Here is a 19923-nt window from a genome sequence, read left to right as displayed (position 1 = left end):
CGACACCTCGCTGTCACCGGGGGAAACTGAGGGTCACAGCAAGCAGCCTAAGCTGGTCTTCTTAACCCTGCATGGTCAAATTAGACCTCAAGTACTATGGACTCTACGCCCTAAGTGTTTCTAGTTGTCCCCTCCCCTCATCCTCCCTTTGCTGCCCTCATACGGAGTCCTCTAGATTGGGTTCGAATCCCTACTCACCCTTTGGAGGGTTCTGTGACCTTGTATGAGATGCTCTTTCAGTCTCCCTGAGCCTTTGAGTCGTCCTCGGCAAAATAAAAGCAGCACACTCAGTGTGTTTCCTGAAGGGCAAAGCACGGTAGGGGCTGCCCGAATCCCTAAATCACTCCCTTCACGTCTCATGGCCGTCCCAGTTCTCCATTCTCTCCTGCGAGGCCCCCACTCCTTGTTTAGTCCTGGTCTTGAGTCGTTTCCTTACAGCCTCACCCTTCTAGGCTGTACCTGTAGAAGGTCTGCCATCCACAGACTTAACTCCTGTTCCCTGACCTGCCTTGCTGGGTGACTTAGGCAAGGCCTTACCCTCTCTGTGCATCTCTTTAATAAATGTAAATTGAGAAAAGAATCTTACTGAATAAGATGAAACAGTGTTTCTGATACCACTGTAGCGATTTTTGTACAGAGGCATAATAACAACAAAAGAAAATGAGGGTTATGGAGACACCTGGATGCCAAACACTGTGCTAAGTAAGCACTTTGAAAGTATTAGCTTACTTTGTCCTACTCACAGTTGCTATGCTACACCTGTGCTATTCACTTAGCGTTCATTTTCAAATTGATTTACTTAGAAAATTTCTAGAAGGCCCTGAGGAAGAGCCAGGATCAGTCTTGCTCTACCCTGGCCACAGGGAACCTGCTCCTGCTCCTGCTCCAACTCACCAGGCACCCTCCTGCCTCAGGACCTCTTCTCCCTGCCTGGCATACTTCCTCAGCTTCATCCAAGTCTTTGTTTAAACATTTGTTTCTCAACGAGGTCGACCCTAGCTATCCTGTTTCTGCTGCAACAATGCCCTCCCCCAGGCTATTTTCCAATAAACCATACATTTGTGTTACTTATGTTTATTATTTTATCTGCTTCCCCCACCCCAACATAATGTACTCTCCTAGAAAGCAGGGGTTTCTGTTTTGTTTACTGTGGTGTCCCTGGTGGCTAGAGCACAGCCTGGCCCACTGTAGGTGATCAATAAACATCTGTCCAATGAAAAAGTGGCTTGATTGCAAGGCTCATGCCCTTAACCACTACTTAGTAGGGGCTCTAAGGTTCCATTTAAGCACCTTAGTCTTTCTTCCTCTGGAATGACCTCTCTACCCCCAAGGGTGTAAGAAATGCCCCTTGTTCAAGAATCTCAATCCTGGGCTTTATGGCCTGTCGACCAGTCCTTAATCCCAGTCACTATTTCCCCCCAGAAGGCTCAATGGGTCTGCCTAAAAACGGGATTTAGAAGGGTGATGATCTGTGCACTGAACACACAGTAGGTACTTGGTTAACCAGGACTGTCCTGGACCAAGGCTTGGTAGAGCCCTGGGAAGAAGCCTGCCTTCTGCTCAGTGTCTCCCGTGCAGAGGTACAGCAACAGGGAATTCTGACCTCTTATCACCACTCCAGGAAAGCCTCCTGGATCCTCTTATTATTCTCTCACCCTGTGGCCCCTGCCCAGGCCTCACTGCCTTGCCTGGACCTCCAAACCATCCTGCGCAGCTTGCCACATAATTCTCCCTGAAACTCCTGTAACCATGCCACATCTCTTTACCAGGCCCCCTGGATGGCTCACCCACCCACAGGATAATGGGAAACTCAAGGCTTAGGAGTCAGGCAGACCCAGGTGAGAAATAGCTCCTTGACCTACTAAGTGGGTGACCTTGACTTGACTCACCTTCTCTAGGCTGCAGTTTCTTTGAAAGAGGTCTGCACATGTGTATATGTATGTGAGGTCAAACTGGGTTAACTTAGGAATGTCAGATATGTGTAACTATTCTGGCCACAGCAGACATCACCAATTGATTGTGGTGCCACTCTTCTCTGCTTAACTAAATCTCAGTCCTGGGCTCCAGGGATCAGAGATGACACAGCAGTTGAAGTCTGTTTGCAATCTCTGGACATGATGGTCTTTGAGGTTCCTCTCAGCCTTGACACTCTGGGAACTGGAGTGTCCAATCTGACAGGAGCCTGTAGTATAATAACCAGAGATTGTGGAGGGCCAGGCCTGGCAGATGGCTTCAGGGGGACAAGGCTGACTGGAGGGTTGACTGCTTACTGGAATTTTGTCAGCCTCCCTTCCTTTATCTGTGGAGGAGGGAGTGAATCAGAGGAGAAACTGGGAACGTTCTAGGGGAGACAGCAGGGGACAAAGAAGGGTGTCAGAGGATGACTTGGATGGGAGATATTCAGTCAGGGAGAGGGGTCTCCAAACCCAAGACCCACAACATTGATGGAGAATTTGAGGCACAGGGAGGGGCCAGAACCCACCCAGAGTGACACAGGAGAGAGGAAACTAGAACTCAGGGCTCTGAGCAAGGAGCAAGGGTATATTCCAGGCTAGGAAACTATCCAATTCAGCCGAGAGCTTCAAGTGCTGACAGGAAGTACCTCCAAGCATGTGTATCTGGTGTGTGTGTGTGTGTGTGTGTGTGTGTGTGTGTGTACATGTGTACACATGCATGTGGAAATGTGCAGGTGCAGAGAATGCAGTTGGTAGGAGCTGGGGGTAGGGTGGTGGGGTGGAAGTGGGGGGGGGGTGCCTGGGTGATGCCAAGCCTCCTTTGTGGTTCAGAGGGAGTGGGAGAGACACAGAAGGGGAGGCTAGGGAGGGAAGAGGGCCAGAAACTGGGAGGGGAGGAAGTGGGGGCCATAGGGAGGGAACAGAGCTGAAGGAGGCAAACCAAAGGCTAAGATGAGAAGAGGGGGTTGGAGAGCAGGGGAAACAGGAAGAAAGGGATGGAGAAAGGGAGGGAGGAAAGGAGAATGAGCACTAATGGAAGCTGGGCAGAGGAAGAGAAGAGAGGAAGTAGGAGGAAGAATTTTCTTTGTTCTTTCTTCTCTTTCCCAGAGGGTGAGAGGAGGCAAGAGGGGCCATGACTGAGGGGGTGATGGCACCCCTGTGGCCCCTTCCAGGTAGGTCCTTTGGCTGAGAGGGGCACGTGTATATATAGCCAAGCTGCTGCTTCCCCTCCCATCCTAGCTGGAGTTGACCCTGCCTGCCAGTCACCTGCCAGAGCTATTTCTGGAATGTGGAATCTGGGTCAGAAAGGGGGAGGGAGGGTGAGAGGGGGTGGTGGCAGCAGTACTGGCAGCTGGGAAGCTGGCGAGCTCTAAGTGGGTGGGTGGGTGGGTGGGCAGCTCCATGTTCTGCCTAAGGCCAGTCCTCCCCTTCCAGGCTCTCACTGCCTCAATAACCACTCCTCACCCATATCCTCCTACTTTCTTGCATATGGCCTGAGTACATACATGCCCATGAGAGAGTGACAAAGAACTTTCAACCCCTCAGCAACTTGGGGGCTCAGCACAGCCCTGGTGGGGGGGGGGGGTGCGCATGACCCAGAATTCTCACTTCCTGGGAGGAGGCAGCCTTCTGAGCAGGGGTGACCCCTGTGGGGAAACAATGGCTGAATGAGGGTGGGCCTGTGTGTTGGTGTTAGTGTGGGTCTATGTGGAGGAAGGGCATTATGGGCAAGATTGCCAAGGTCTACTGATTAAGGATGCCACATATATAAGGGGGGTGCTGTTTACAACACAGACATAATTGAATTATATACTTATTATGACAAAATTGTGGCAGATGGCAGTAAAAGACCTCATTCTAGTAAAAATTGTGCATCATGACAATTTTTCGGCATATGGCAATTAAGTGTCTGGAGGGGAGTGCCTTTTCCTAACCCAGCACAAAGATACCATATGGACCAGCTGCAGCTCTGGGCACAGGCTTGAAAATCTGGTGGCTTTGGTTTTCCCTGTGAGGCAGGTGGGTTTACCTGCTGAGCATAAGGGAGATCAGAGGGTGGAGGAGAGACGAGCAAGTATATAGTGGTCACTGTAGAGACCTGAGGGAGGGCTGACCAGAGATATGTCAGGGGTGAATTTTTCTTATGGCTCCAATCTGCTAGAAGCACGACTTCCTCACAGGTGTGGAGGTGGTATGAGTCTTGCAGACACACATGTCTGTGAGTGCGTATGCAGGTATATGTAGAGATCAAGTGTATATATGCTTGATCTCAGATACATCTGAGAGTATCAGTGTGCATGTGTTTTTATAATTTTTTAAATCCTATATAGCTCTGAGGGTATACAACTTCCTGTACGTCTACGAAAGGAGGTTCACGTGGGCACATAGGTCTGGGTAGGTGTGAGATGTTGCTACGTGATACTTTCTTAAGTGTCTTGGTTTGGACTAAAGCCCCCAAACTAGGAATAATTGGAGGTTCACATCCCTACATTTAAAGCCAGATGTGGGGCGCCTGGGTGGCTCAGTCGGTTGAGCGTCCGACTTCAGCTCAGGTCACGATCTCACGGTTTGTGAGTTCGAGCCCCGCGTCAGGCTCTGGGCTGATGGCTCAGAGCCTGGAGCCTGCTTCCGATTCTGTGTCTCCCTCTCCCTCTGCCCCTCCCCCGTTCATGCTCTGTCTCTCTCCGTCTCAAAAATAAATAAACATTAAAAAAAAAATTAAAAAAAAAAAAAAAGCCAGATGTGCCAGGTGTTGGATCAACCATACAAGATAGACTGGTGGGAGGGTCGGGGGAGCTGTGGCTGATTGAATTTTTGGCCTCTTTTAAACATTTTTTAAATGTTTATTTATTTTTGAGAGAGAGACAGCCAGAGAGCATGAGCAGGGGAGGGACAGAGAGAGGGAGACACAGGATATGAAGCAGGCTCCAGGTTCTGAGCTGTCAGCACAGAGCCTAATGTGGGGCTCGAACTCACACACCACAAGATAACGATCTGAGCCAAAGTCAGACGCTTAACTGACTAAGCCACCCAGGCACCTCCCTCTTTTTCTTTTTAGATTCTAGGTTAAACAATCAAGAGAAGCCACATCCAGACCTGACATAAATCATGAGATCCTGCTGTTATGACTGGATGAGACTTTGGGAGTCTTGGGGATAAGTGTATTTTCTATGTGAGAGGGATGTGAATAAATGTAGTCAAGAGAGTGGACTACAGTAGATTCAATTATTGACCCTAATTTTTCACCCCTCCCTGTATCCACACCATTGCCATAAAAATACAGTTCCTTACATAAAAGTAGGAGGGTACCTCGCTGTCTCCTTTGAGCTTAGTCATATGACTACCTTTAGCCAACAGAATTTCAGTAGATAGCACACCAACAGGGGCCTTGAAATGTGCTAATTAGTTAAGCTTGCTCTCTTATGCTTCTGCCATCACTATGAGAAGAACATGCCCTGGCTGGGCCACCGATGCCAGGAGGATCCCTTTGGTTCTACAAGGAGGATGAGAGAGATGTGGAATAGGTCTGTTCCAGCTGACCCACAAATTTGGGAGCAAGAAATAAGTGTTAATTGTTGCATTACACTAATTTTGTGGTTGTTTGTTATGCAGAACTATTGTAGAAATAGCTGCTCAATGCAGGGACCCAAACAGTTCTGGGACATGTAGTCCATGACCCATCCTTAGTCCATTCGTGAGACATTGGGTTTGCAGAAGATTTGGGACTGAGGGTCTATTCGAAAAAAATTGCCGGTGTGCTATGTGTCTCCCCAGGCCCACCTGATGCTTAGAGAACTTCTCATGGGCCTGATGATATGGGGAATCTGACCCCTTACCTGAGGTTCCTATGGGACTGTAGCAGAGTACCTGGGAGAGCATGGCAGGGATCCCTTGGATTTGGAGGCTCTAGAACGTGGGCCTCAGCATCTGCTAGGAGACCTCTGAAATGGAGAGACTGGTATGGTTACCAATGACAGCAGGTCTAGAAGAAAGGCCGTAGCAGATAAGCCCATACTTTCCGAGTCCCACATGGCAAGAGCCTCATTTTCACACAGGTAAAGTGGGAGTCAAGGAAGAAAGTACGGCTGGAGTTGTCATCAGAGGACTTTGCCCAAGATGACTGCCTGGCAGGGCCAGGTACCCTAACAAAGAGAAGTTGAGTGAGGCGGAGGGGGACCAGCAGCTGGAGACACTAAGGGGGAATAAGCAGCAGTGGGCTGGAGGGGGACTGCCCATGTCAGGAAAGGAGGCACCATGAGGGCCCTGCAGGACAGAAGAAACTCCAGAAGCACGACTTAGCAGAAAGAGCCAGCATATCGCATCTGTTATATAGAAAGTCCTGACACCAGACAACACCCGCACTTAGCTACCTTCCTGTCCCGCCTGGAGGGACCAGAAACGGCCACTAGTGAACAAGGAACAGAGAAGACACTAACCACCATACCCAGCTCCCTACCATGGGCTTCGTAGCCTGAGTTAGGATCTACCTGCAGAAGCATAAGATCCGAGGTTGATAAGACTGAAGGCTTGCAGTGAGTCCAGACTGGACTCTTAATACCTAAAGATGAGACTATTCCTTAAAGTCTAAAAGTGACTGAGAAAATCTCAGGGATCTGCCCAGATATCACCCAGGGTTTGAAAGGCAATAGTGAAACAAAGTAGTTTCTGGCTCTGCCCCCTGCAAAGACCAGTTCATTCACTCAGTAAACTAATTTTCTGTACATAGAACAGCCATAGGATTCAAGTTCATTTATTTATATCAAATACCAATTGAGCACTCGAAACATGTCTCTTTTCCTACAACAATCCAGTCCCAACTGCTTTTGATTGCCAAGAAAGTCAGAGTCAAGCCTGAGAACCAGCAATAATAGCTCCCACCATGTGCAAGGCTGCCTGAACACTCCCTACATACAGTCTTATTTCATCTCCCCAGGAGCTCTCTGGGGTCTGGCTTATGCTTCAATTTATAGATGAGGAACCTGAGACTGTGGAAGGAAAACTAGCTAGCCAGAGTAGGATCAAAGCTCTCTATACTAAACCAGAAATTGTTTATGATTTTCTTTGGTCTTGATTTTCACGGCTTGCTCTGTGACACAGAGTTCCCTTTTTCTCTGATCAGGCATAGACTGTCTCCAGAGGACTTAGAACAGGTATCAGGAAGGACAGGTTGTCTCTGTGACTATGAGAGAAACTTACAAACTCACCCCTCTGAGAAGGCTCCATGCAGATGCCATCCTCTTGCCTGTAGGTTCTAACCCTCCAGATAGGTTCACCTATTGTCTACCTGAGCTAATCCAACAGGGAGGCAGGGCTGCAGTAAGCCCTGCCCACCAGCAGGTGGCTGCTCTGAGCCAGGGTCTGGACAGTCCCTAACATCCAAGTATCCCAAAGCAGTCTGTGACTCCCTCACCCTACTGCTGGTGATGACATCTGCCTCTGTGACCTCCATTTGACCTCCAATTTGCCAGCTTGTGGGAAGTTCAGTCTCAACGCCTCTTGCTTTTGCTCCTAACCATCCCTCCAGCCCTGGCTAGCCCACCATAGATTCTTCCCAGGCATTCCCCGCATCTGATCTACCAGGAATTGTCCTCAGGTCCCCGTGTGAGAAACAAAAAGAACCCCCTCATCTCAGTACTCACTCGGAAGCGTGCGACTGTTGCTGAGGCTGCCAGTGCTGGGCGGGGGGGAGAGGGACTGCAGGGAGACACTGTCCTCCTCCTGCGAGCAGCCCGCCTGGATGGCCCGCAGGTAGCTGTGGCTGCGGGAGCGAAAGTAGCTGGGCAGCGGCAAGTCCAGTGCCTCCGCTGCTGCAGACTCTGCTTCACTGCAGGCCGACTCGCAGGCTGCCTCATACTGGTCGCTCAGATCTGCCTCCCGTACCTATCCGGGCAAAGGCGGGCGTCAGGGGTCAGCAGTGCCCATTCTGGAGGGACTGGGCACTTGGTGGATGACTCAGCTTCAGGGCTGGAGAGTCTGTGGGGCCTCAAGTCAGCCCACCCTTTCCTCCCATGTCACTCAAGGTACTGGGTGGGCAGATGGAACCCTTAAGAAATATATACAGCCCCTGTCACTTCTCTGGACCTCAATTTTCCCATGTCTACAATGCAGGACAAAATGTTAAGGATAACTTAATAGATCTTGTGTGTCCATACTGATCAATTGATAGGTTTTGAGGTCACATCTGAATTCAGCCAGAAAGAAGGCTATAATCAATTTGTAATGTCTACCTTGGATGTTGGAATGGGAAGTGGCAGTAGATGTGCTAGATATTTACCATCGTATGGTACAATCCCTTTATTTTCACAAGGAAACTAAGGGCCAGTGAGGGGAAGATACTTGCCAGGTGTACCCAATGAGGAAGTGGCTGAATCAATACTCTAAATGTGAATTTAAGGAAGATTAATGTAGCCCTGTGGTACAGAATGAATGTTGGGAAGGGAGTCTGGAATGGAGGCAGAGGCCAGAGATGAAGCTGATCCAATAGTCTGGTGAGAGAAGATAAAACTGGAATAAGGGCAGTGGCAGTGAGGATTGATTAGTGATGTCTGCCATGGGCAGTATGGAGAATGGGGACGTGTATGCTATGTGCCATCTCACATCCAGTTCAACCTTGTTTAGGTGGTTTCTAAGTGTCTCTCTAGAGATGGCCATCCAAGGTCCTACAGATCTGCAGTTGAGAGTGTGGGCATACAGGGGCCCACCATCCATATACTCTCCAAGGGTCCTGGAAGGGTATGTCTGACCCAGGTCTCAGGGCATGATGGTAACTGGAGACCACACAGTATAATCTGAGGAGTCAGCTGGCAAAGGATGGATACTGAATGGAAGTCCTGGGGGAGGCCTACGCAAGAAGGGAGAGGGCAGAAGTTGACTGAGCACCACGTGGAGGAAAGATGGAGCTGGGCCTGGGACCAGCTCTGCCTTGGACCTGGCTGTGTGACCTCCAAGTATCACTATCCTCTGGGTCAGTGTCTCCTATCTAAATGAAATGGGATGCTTGTGTACTTGTCTGGCACTGCATCAGGTAAAACGACTAGATGGATCATCACCCAATCTGCAGCATATGTTTGGAAAGCTCTAAATTTGTGCTGTCCAATATGGTAGCAGCTAACCATGTGTGGCTATTTAGGTGTAAATTAATTTAGATTAAAAATTCAGTTCCTTAGCTACACTGGCTACATTTCACTTGCTCATGCTATCTTACTGGACAGCGTGTAGTACACAACATTCCCACCTTCACAGAAAGTTCTATCGGACAATACTGATAAACTGAAATGCAGGCCATGTGGCATACCCAAAACTCATCTAGAGTGGGTATTCAAGAGATAGGTGTTTATCTTCCACAGGTATAACCTGAAGTACACTGAAAGGCCCTCGTGATTGCCAAGGGCAATGAGGTCTTGCTTAGGGACTGCAGTCATGGCATAGCTCTGGAACTAGGCTGCCAGAGTTTCAACCCTGGGTCCATCATTTCCTTGTAATATGAATGTAGGCAAGTCACTTAACTGCTCTGTGCTTCAGTTTCCGCATCTATAAAATAGGGACTAATTATAGACCAGATTTCATAGGATTGTTGTCAAGATTAAATGAGATAATTCATATCACATGCTTAGAACAGTGTCAGGAGAGTAAGTACCTGGTGACCTGTCCCTATTATTATAGGCAGCTCTGTGAGGTGAGTACAAGGATTTGTAAATGTTGGCTAAGATGCTCACAAGCTCTGGAGGGCAGGCCAATGGGTCAGGGCTGTTGGTATGTATATCGCTGAGGATATACTGTGTGCAGGGAATGCCCTGGAATTTTGTATGTTAACACATCACATCCTTACCACGAGCCTGTGGAAGTTAGGGGAGAAGGAGGTCACTTGGCTCACTGTGGGCTCCCCAAAGACCCTCTGGAATAATGCGTTTGACAAGAACCATGACATGAGGGTGGAGGCACACGAGGCATCCATAGCTGGAGTCAGGAGATGAGGGGCCAGGCCCAGATTTGCCCCTTGGACAGGTCCCTTGTTCACTGCTGGCTGCAATGAGGGGGTGAGCTTGGAGCACCTTTCCTGTCTCTCTTTATGGCCTTGGGGCTGGGGCCTGGGAAGGAGGAGAGGGCCACTTCCAGGGGCAGGATGGGTGTGCATGGGAAGGGGGCACCGTTAGGGCAACCAGACAGTGCCAGGACTGGCACCACCTCCACCAAGTTTTGTAAAATTGAAAAGTCTCTGCATTCATGCCAACACCCCAACATACTTAAAGGTCTTGCTGGAGCCCAAGAAAGGTGGCCAATACCACCAGCCCGCGGCCATCAACTTGTCCAAATAAAAGTCTCCTAGCTAGAAGACTCTCAGGGTATGCTTCCTCTTATCCCAGGATTATTTCTTCCCCCATCCATAGGACTAGCCCATTCTTTCCCATTTTTAAGAAGGGGAAACTGAGGCACAGAACAATGAAGTGAAAGGGCCAGTGAATGGAAGGTCAGGGCAGAGTGTGGGTCTCACTGGACATGACTTTCCTGGTGCTGGCTCTGTTTCCTGGTTCTGGCCTGGGCAGGGGCTAAGACCACTCAGATGCCAGGTGTCAGGCCTAGCCCTGGGCTCTGGGATCAGGGTACAAGAGAATGGCAAGCATACTGACCTGCTGCTCATGGCCAAACAACTGGGGGATCAGGGAGGCCTGTCCAAAAATCTGCAGGAAAGAGAGGGGGAGGGTTATGGGGAGACCAAAGGTGGGAACTGGGGTAGAGGATTCAGGCTCAGCTGCAAGAGAACTAGTGGATGGCTGGTCTAACCTCCCCAGACTGGCTGAGGCCTAGGTGCTAGGAGGTCTCACTTAGCTTCCTTCAGGGATGGGAGGCTCACTCCTTCTGGGGCTGGGTGCTACTGACGATTTGTAATCTGCTGTTTACACATGTTTCTTTTGGTCTGGCCCCTGGGAGATGCCCTGTCTGCTGCCTCTCACCTAGGCAGGTGGCTCCCCCACCCCCAGATCTACAGATTAGGCCCAGAACCCAGAGACTTCTCTTCCCTGGTCAGGGCCTACATATCCTAGTGCCTGGTGGGAAGGGGGCTCCTTCTGGCAGGAGTCAAGGCCTCAGAGACACAGCCAGAGGGATATCTCTGACTTTAGGGGCACATATGTGGCTTGGATCACTCAATCTTCTAGGGGTAAGGGTTTGAGAGCTCAGAGGGCCCTGGTCTAGGAGAGGGCTGGGCTGGACAGAGGGCAGTGGCAGAGACCTGGTGGCATCCCCAGCCTGGCTGATTCCATGTGCTCTTTTGTGTAGCCAAAGGACAAAAGTGTTCCTTCCAGATGCCAGGGCCAGGCAGAGGTGAAGATGAGTTGTCTGAGAGAGGAAGACTCAGAGAGAAACATGGATGTGGGACCTACCAGAGGGAGTCGGAGAAAAATGTGTATGAGGAGAGAGAAAAACAGAGGGAGACAGATACAAAGAGGAAGACTGAGGGACAAGAGAACATGGTAGGATGGGAGACACAGGGAGGGAAGCCACCCATTCAGCAAACACCTATGTGCCCTGTGCCTCGTGCTGAGGTCAAGGACGCCATGGGGAACCACACAGCAAGGCCCCACTTGCAGGGGGCTCCCAGTCTTAAGAGTGAGACAGACACCAAGTAAATAAACAGATATAATTCCAGATAGGATAGTGCTGTCAAGAAAATGAAGCAGGGTAAGGGAACAGTGCCCTCGGGGCTCCTTTAGAAAACCATAGGGCAGGTTCCCCTGAAGTGACATTTGAGCCAAGACCAGAAACACGGAGAAGAACCAGCTGAGCAAATATCTGAGAGAGGGGTGCTCCTGGGAGAGGGAACAGCAAATGCAGAAATCAGGACAGGAATTGGGTGTGTGTGTGAGGAGCAGAAAGGAGGCCAGTGTGGCTGGAACAGGGTGGCTGACAGAGCAAGTCTGAGATCCTGTGTGAGAGAGAGGCAGGCCGTACAAGTCTGAGTGAGGAGTCTGGCTTTCATTGAGGGCAGGTGGGAACCATGGAGGGTGTGGAACAGGAATGTGGTGTGATCTGCCTTACATCCTTCACAAGCTCCCTCTGGCCACTGGGAACAGAGTGCAGTTGACAGGCCTAGAGGCCAGGGCAACTGTTCATGTGAAATTTGGTGGGGCCTGGATGAGGACAGCAGGGACAGAGAGTCCGGGGTGCTCCATTCCTCCCCATGTCTGAGGTCAGTCTCCTTGGTTTGGGAACGACAGTGCTGTGGGCAGGGGGCTGGGGTTGGAGCGGGATGGGGGGGTGGCTTTGGCCAGGCGAGGAACAATGGAGTGGTGAGGAGCTGGGGTCCAAAAGCCTTCCAGGTCTAAGCAGTGCAAGCTTGGGCCACGGGGCTACACACAGTGGGACCTGCGGCCTGTTCCTGCCCAGAGAGGAGGCTGGGTCTGCACCTGGCGCCTCCATTGCCTCACTCTGCTACTACCAGCAGGTGTTGCCTTCTCTAGGCCTCACCTCCCCATCCACACCATGCGGGGAGCCCTTGAAACTTAGCTGATCCTCCCTTTGGAAACCCTAAAGTGCTGTGCATATGTCAGAGGCTGGGGTCCGGGTCTAGGTCTGACAGCCCCGGATCCCTGCCCAGCGTTGCCTTCTCCTTGCTGTGTGGCCTCACTTATCTGAGCCTCAGTTTCCTCATCTGTGAAATGGGGATATAAGTAATAAGCACACCCACCCCCGGAGGTGGCTGTGAGGGTTCAAGGAGTTGGTGGTTATGAGAATGAAAAAGTACAGCACAGTATGCTTATTGCTGTTAGTGGCAGAGGTGTCTGGACCCTGGAAGTCCAACTTTCCACTGAGCCGGTGGGCCTTGGAGGTCCAGAGTAGAGAAGCAACTTACTCAAGGTCACACAGCAAAATAACAATAATAACCATAAAGTTAGGCACCCTTTTCTGAGAACACTACATTCATTATCTCATTAATTCCTCACAACCTTTGAGATAGGAATTGTCACCCTTCTGTGGTAAATCAGGAAACTGAGGCTCAGGGAGGGAGTGACTTGTCCTGGGTTCATACTATCAGTGACAAGACTGGGACTCAAACCCACGTTTCCAGTTACCTCTCTTCAGGGCTCCTGGGTCTATAGCAGTGGTGTGGTCCCTCCCTCAGGGCTCTCAGCTTAGTTCATGCAATGTCAGGCCCTGTGACTGCTCTCCAGGCACAGGACAGTCAGTGGGGCAGACATACATACACAGGCAGCTTCAGGAACAAAGACCAAACAGAAGCACAGTGCGGACATCTGGGGACTGCTCAACAGGGGCTGATCCTGGATGTCTGTCCTCTTGGGTGAGAGCTCTCACACCCACTGACCATCTGGCTACCCACTACCCTCACCTGGCTGATGCAGCTGGAGTCGTTGAGGCTGTCGCTGACGGGATTGTAGTCCTCCTCCCAGCTCGGACACTTGGAGGGCAGCAGCATGTCCACTGAATCCAGGCGGTCCAGACTCCTGGTGAGGGTGGGGGGCAGACAGGGCTCAGCACACCCATTGTTCAGCCTGGGAAACTGAGGCCCAGAGGGGAAAAGACTGGCCAAAGTCATCCAGTGGCAGAGGGAAAAATGGAAGCCACTGCCAGCCTGTGTAGTGTTGGTGAGTGAAGGACAGTAGGTGGGTGTCAGGGTCAAGGAGCATGGGGAGAGCTCCCAGCTTTTGGAGGCTTGCATCTGGAGTGTGCAGGTGGTCCCCACCTGTCATGTCTGCTGCAGCCACAAGGTGGCAGCACAAGCTCACTTTTGACCATCTCAAACCCAAGGCAGAGCATACCAGCCCAGTTCAGTGGCTGGATGGCGTAGGTAGGTCAAGGTTCAGAGCCTTGATTTCAGGCTAGAACTGCCCAAAGGGCATCAGTTTCCAGATGGTTCCAGATATCAGTTTCCACATGATATCCAGATGGCTTCCACCAGCCTCCCAAAGACTCACCACTTCCCATGGCCCTGGCTCTTCAATTTTTCTCACATCTATCTGACCCTGGGTTCCTCCTTCACCACTGCTCTGGGGTGAAGATTCAAGCACCCAACAGCTCAGGCCTTAACACAGATGAGCTTGGATTGGAATCCAACTTCCTCACTGGGTGACCGTGGGCAATCATAACCCCTTGCCTATGTCTCAGTTTCCTTACCTATAAAGTGGGGATGACAATGTGCCTGCCTGCTTGAGGATTCAGTAATGCAGATTAAAGTGCACTGGGGCAGGTAAAGAGCCCAGAGTACAGCAAGTGCTAACTGATGGTGCCCGTAAGTATTGCTACTATTGTATTATTTAATTCCCTCTCATTCAAGGTCTCTACCTGGGTCCTGTCCACCTCTCCCACCTCAGTGCCCATTGGTCATTCACGGAGCTGTGGGATCTCAGTACTAGAAAGTGTCTCAGAGATCATCCAGCTTAACCCCCTCACTTAAAGATGGGGAAACTGAGACTCAGAGAGGGACAGACCTGGGACTGGACAATGGTGTCCTGAATTCCCACCTGGAGACCATTCCTTGCCTTCTGTCCCACTGTGCACCCCTTAAGCAAATCCCTGTCCCAAGGAGACTTGGCTTCTCTGAGGCCACTGCCCCCCCCTGCATCAGTGCTATGTTACTGCTTTCTTCCCTCTGTCAAAGTCTTCCCAGAAGCCTTGGCTCACGCCCCTCATAGTTGAAGAACTAAGCTTGTTTCCTTTAACTCTTCTTTTTGTTTCTGACTTGCTTTAGTTTCTTTTCCTCAAAGGACTCTAAAACTGCTCTACTAAGTTTTACCTGGTTTGCACTTAGTGATGGGCTTTTCTGTAACTCCCCCCCCCCTTTTCTGTTCTGATTCCCATGGTAACTTCTGCATGTGAAGGCCTCACATCTAACATTTTAATTGTTGCTTTCTGTGTGCATGCATCTCATTTGTTCACACTCTCATTAATTCTTCCAAGTCTTAAAGCAACAGGATGGAGCTCAAATGGTGGAATTCTAGGCAGGGTGATGGGACAGGTGAAGGTTATCTATCTCCCTTTGACTTAGGGATATATCCACCTCCTCAGTCTTGGAGCTCACCACATGCATGAATTACAGGGGCAAGGGCAGAGGGGTCTCTGGCCTTCCCTGGTCAGTCTTGCTGGTACAAGTGGTGGGCCCACTAAGGGCAGGGTTCTCCTAACCTGAAGAAGAGGGTTCCCTAGCACAGTTCTCCTGTGGGAGTGTAACTCACCTGGGCATGTGACTCCTGTGGGCAGGGTTTACCTGGGCCACTCTAGAGAGATTCTCCTTATTGTTTACCAAAGGATGAGGCTCACCTGTGGTCGGGACTTAACTGTTGGGGGCTTATGGGGTGGTTCAACAAATGACAGCGTTCTCCAGAGTCACCTTATCAAATGCAGGGCCAACCTAAGGATGACGATCTCTGGGAGAGGGCTAACCCAGGGGGCCTGGATCTTTGGGAGCCCGGGTTCACCCGGATCTTTGGCTGTACGGCAGGATTCGCCTATGGGGTGGGACTTTCCTAGGGGCCCGTAGCGGAGGAAAGCGAGGTTCCCAGGAGTGGGACGTACTTGTGAGGAGCTCATCTAGGGACTAGCCTTGCCCGTGTGCGGAGCCCGTGAGAGCGAAGGACGCTTTCCCAGGGAAGGAAGAGCTCACGAGCGGTAGGGGCTCCCAAAAGGGCAAGTTAGCCTGTGGGCGGGGCACCCCGGAGGCAGGACTTTGGAGACGTCCTGGGGCTGGTACTCGGCGTTCCGGGGGGCGGCGCTTGCCTGTGGGCGGGGCTCTAGGAGGCGGGGCAGAGCGCTCACCTGCGGGGGTTGCTCTGCTCTCCCAGCGACTGCTGCGTGGCCCTCAGGTAGCTCTGGCGCCGCGCTGCCGTCTTGGGTGAGGGCTTGGGGCTGCCGCCGGACTCGTCGCTGTCCTCGTCACCCATGGCCTTGATGTAGCTGCCGCTGCGCATGCGCCTGCAGGGTATGGGGCCCTCGGCCGCGGAGTCCGCCTCGCGCGGGGACAGCAGCGCGGTGCTCCACTCGCCGCCGCCGCCGGGCACCTGAGGATGGGCGGACAGGCCTCAGCGAGGGTGGCGAGGGGTGGGGGGCAGCGCACACCCTCAGCGCGGCGCCGGCCGCCCAGCCTCGGGCACATCACCTGGGTAATGGTGCTCCGGACCCTGAAGCTCCCCGGCTCTCCACCTCGGAGGGTTTTGGCCTTCCATGCTGGGTACTGCCTTTGAAGCCACCTGGCAGCAGGGCAGAGCCCCAGGCTGGGAAGGATACTTAAGTTCCAGAGACAGCTCTGTCACAGCTTCACTGTGTGGCCTTAAGCAAATCCTTGCCCCTATCGGGCCTCAGATTTCTCTCTCCATGGATCCCAGGCTGGGTGAGCCCCGGCCAAACGGCCCAGCCTATAAGATCACAATGGTATCCACTGCAGCTCCCCGATTCTGAGCACCCACTGTGTTCCTATCACTTCACTCTGTTATCTCAGAGGATAGTTTATGATCCCACTACACGGATGAGAACATCAGGCCAGAAAGAGGTCCTCAGACCTGGCACCAAGAGCCTGTCCTATGATGGGGGCAGGGAGGACTGCTCAGATGACACCAGCACATCAGTAGGGAGGCAGGGTTCTTGGAGCCAGTCAACATCCTGTATCTCACTGATGGGTAAGCCAAGGCACAGGGTGCAGAGAGGCTTGTGGGAGTCTGGCAGCCAGGTGGTGACCTGGAAAAAGGGCTGTTTTCCCATCTGACATGTATACACAGTGGACGTTCACTTCATGATCAAAGAGTACACACATCTTAGTGCCTGCAGAGCCTCAGCCCAAGCACAGAGTGCACCCACCCTGCCATGTCCACATATCTCAGAGAGCAAGCAAGCATACCTTCCCCCACACACCCATCTCACCAAGGACACACCCCACAGCCTCCACTTCACCACGTGCCCGCCCCTAAACAAGTACACGGCGTGAACACAGAGCATACTCACACCCGTCCTCACAAACACAGTAAGCAACCACTACACCGTGGACACACTGCAACATGACCCTACTTCACTGTGTCTTTGCCTCAACATGTACAGAGTGCACAACCTCTCTAGGCTCTATACGCTTCACCACAGATGTCCAGGTAAGAAACATTTCTCAGTGTCCACACCATACCCATTCTTTACCTCATACACAAATGCACACTCCCAGCATCACCACACCTACACAGACACCACATCCTTCTAGATGCCTGCACTGCCAGTGGCCAATTCTCAGCTAAGGGACAGTTCCTGTCTGGGACTCCCACCCCAGGACTCTCCCCTGTCCCATTTGACCCCCAGTTAACTGCCCAGCCAGTTACTAGGGCCTGCACATTCTATCTCCCATCTTCCCTACCTCCATCTGTCCCTTGGGAAGGTGACATTCTATATTCCTGCTTAAAACCTGTTGCTATCCCAGCATCCCCCCCACACACTTCCCATGACCCAAGCAGGCAGCACAAACCCCAGGGCCTGCAGGGCCGTCCTTTCATGATGTTTCTGAAGCCTTTTCACATGATCAGACCAAACCACACCATTTTGAGAGAGAGCCAGGTCACACACCATCCTTTCTGATGTTTCTAAACTAAGGAAGTGGATTGAGAACCACAAAAGCCTTAAATATATAAAATACTGCCTAGATTTCATTTTCCTGCTATTGAAAAAAAATAGCTTTTCCCCTCATAGTCTCTGTCTTTGGAATTTTTATATAGAATGACAAGAACTCAGGGCTTTGTCAGACTTTGATGTTCATCTGCTTCAAAATGCATCTAATGTGTTCCCAAAGGCGGACCAGGTCTGTGCTGGCATACCCCCCAGGATGAAGCACTCACTACCTACAGAAGCAGCCCCTTCCATCTTGGTGGGTATTGAAATCTGCTTCCGTAACCTCCACCCAAGCTTGGGCTTTGCCCCCAGGAACTGTGCCCAGTTCATAGCCACTGGCCCTGCTCTTGACAGCCCCAGGGGATGTGTAGCAACAAAGATGTCTCTGAGCCTTCTGCCACTTTCCAGGAGTGTGCCGTTGATGCATAAGTGCCTGAATAAACATTAACATTTGAAAGAAGCAAGTTAGTCCTGAGCTGAAGCTGGGTTAGGGCCTCCTGAAGCCCTCCATGCTGATCTCCATTACACTCTGTTCACACTGACATGACTATCTGTTTATGCATCATTCTCTCCCAGCATTCTGATAATCGGGGCTCTGTCTCATCTATTTCTAGCTCTGTTCACTTAAATGTCCATCTGTTCCTCTACCCTTCTCTCTTCTCACATTTCCTGAGCACTACTTCTCTGCCAGACCCTGTCCTGGGCCTTAGGGACACACAGCTGCATCAGATGTGGTCCCTGTCTTCAAGGAGCCCATGGTCTGGTGCGGACAGCAGGCAGGAAGTTGGCAATTAGAACGCTATGCAATTGGTCCTGTGAGGAGGATGGATGGCACAGCTTCCAGATTTGTCCTCTAGAGGGCAGGTGCATGTTTTCGTTCCTACTCTGGGCTGGGCTCAGAAGAACCCTAATGGATGTCTGCTGAAAGCGTGACCAGTGGAAGGAATCCTCTTATTAAGCAGGTACTGCCAGACACCCATTTCACAGTGTTTACTCACAGAGGCCCAGAGTGAAGCGACTTTCCAAGTAAATCTGTAGTACAGCTGGCTCTCAGAACTGGTGCCTTCCCCACAGTCCTCACCCCACCCCTAACCCAGGCAGGGACCCACCTGCAGGTAATGGTAGGCTAGACCCTGGTGGCAGGATTTGGACTTTAGCAGGCTCTTATCCAAGGTGGCTGAGGTCTTCTGGCAGACCTCGTGGGCGTGGCTGAGGGTCAGAGTGGACCAGGAGCCCCGCTTGACATAGTTGGTGTCAGTGCCCACCCCGAGGCTGGGACAGGCAGCTGGGGGTGCAGGAGGGGGTGGTGGGGCAGTCAGCTCGGTGGTGGTGTTTTTGGCTGCTTTGAGCATGTGCCCACTGATGGTGTTGTAGGCGTGCATGAAGTAGCGTGGCTGGCTGCGTTCCGCCTGTCGCCCTAGCGTCATCAGCCCAGAGGCTGGGCCACTGCTGCGGAAGGCGCCACTCTCGCCGTCCAAGTTGTCATCAGAGCTCCACCAGCCCGAGATGTTGGAGCGGCTACGCCTTTTGGGCTCCCCAGCCTTGGCCCGCTCCTTGCTCTTGGCCCTCCGGCCCTTGCCGTCCTCCAGGCCACCTTTCTTGCTGCCATTGCCACCAATCTTGCCTGCCGCGCCCTCCAGTGAGGGTGCCTTGGTGAAGAAGAGCCGCTGGACTGAGTGGACCAGGTGGCGGATGCGGCCAGGACTCTCACCACGGGCCTTGGCCTCACCACGGGGGAACTGGAGCGTACTAAAGCCATCTCGGTGGATGGGCAGCTGCTTCTCAAACTGGTCCAGGAGGTTGGCGGGCAGCCGGTTGATCTTGGTGGCCTGGGCATGGCTGGGAAAGGGGCTCTCCTCCGGCACCTCGAAGTGGGAGTTATAGTGGATGCGGGGAAAGGTGCTGCTTGGAGGCGGCAGCTGGTTGTTGAGTGGGAAGAGACCATCCCCAGGCAAAGCGTTCTGGCCAGGGAAGCGAGCCTCGCGGGCAAAGGCCTCCGTGGGTGATAGCAGATAGGGGTTGCGGTCAGGCCCTGCAAACAGGGGCTCATGTGGTGGGTCCAGGCTGTCGGAGAGGTGGCGGGGGCGGCTGTCACCGAGGCCTTTCATGATCCCAGCCCTCGGGGCAGGGGCCGTCGCCCTAGTGGGGCGCCCGGGTTGCCTCTCCCGGGCGGCAGCTGTCCTGAGGGAGAGAAGACAGAGAATAATCAGCTGAATCTGGAGGGGACAGGGTTCCAGGAGTGTCCTCCAGACCCCCACAGATATCAGGATTGGGAGGATTACTGAAGACTCTTGGCCTACCCTTAACATTTTGGGGTGGAGGACAAGAATACAAATGGAGGCCCACAAGATCCCATGCTGGCCCTGGAAGCAGGCCTGAG

The 19923-nt window shown here is 52.1% G+C and overlaps 1 protein-coding gene and 1 long non-coding RNA gene across 8 annotated transcripts in view; one reads left to right on the top strand and one right to left on the bottom strand.

Moving 5' to 3' along the window:
* Window positions 1–19923, bottom strand: part of DLGAP4 (DLG associated protein 4) — a 200491-nt gene that overhangs the window by 66326 nt on the left and 114242 nt on the right. For 4 of the 7 annotated variants that reach the window (XM_058685498.1, XM_058685502.1, XM_058685497.1 and 1 more), the window contains 6 exons: window positions 18653–19724; window positions 15723–15964; window positions 13300–13414; window positions 11185–11331; window positions 10583–10633; window positions 7595–7835 (listed from right to left, as the gene is read on the bottom strand). In XM_058685498.1, the coding sequence (XP_058541481.1) occupies window positions 7595–7835; window positions 10583–10633; window positions 11185–11331; window positions 13300–13414; window positions 15723–15964; window positions 18653–19651 (1795 nt within the window). In that variant the 5' untranslated portion in view covers window positions 19652–19724. The remainder of the gene's footprint in view (window positions 1–7594; window positions 7836–10582; window positions 10634–11184; window positions 11332–13299; window positions 13415–15722; window positions 15965–18652; window positions 19725–19923) is intronic. The other 3 variants (XM_058685501.1, XM_058685499.1, XM_058685503.1) reach the window with 2 other exon arrangements.
* LOC131485714 (uncharacterized) lies at window positions 3376–5165 on the top strand. The gene is made up of 2 exons (XR_009248973.1): window positions 3376–3974; window positions 5014–5165. It is a non-coding gene; the product is annotated as an uncharacterized LOC131485714 (long non-coding RNA).

Source organism: Neofelis nebulosa, chromosome 9, assembly GCF_028018385.1.
Source record: "Neofelis nebulosa isolate mNeoNeb1 chromosome 9, mNeoNeb1.pri, whole genome shotgun sequence".
Lineage (NCBI taxonomy): Eukaryota > Metazoa > Chordata > Mammalia > Carnivora > Felidae > Neofelis > Neofelis nebulosa.
The sequence above is the reverse complement of the archived record's forward strand: the minus strand, read 5'-3'. Positions and strand labels throughout refer to the sequence as shown.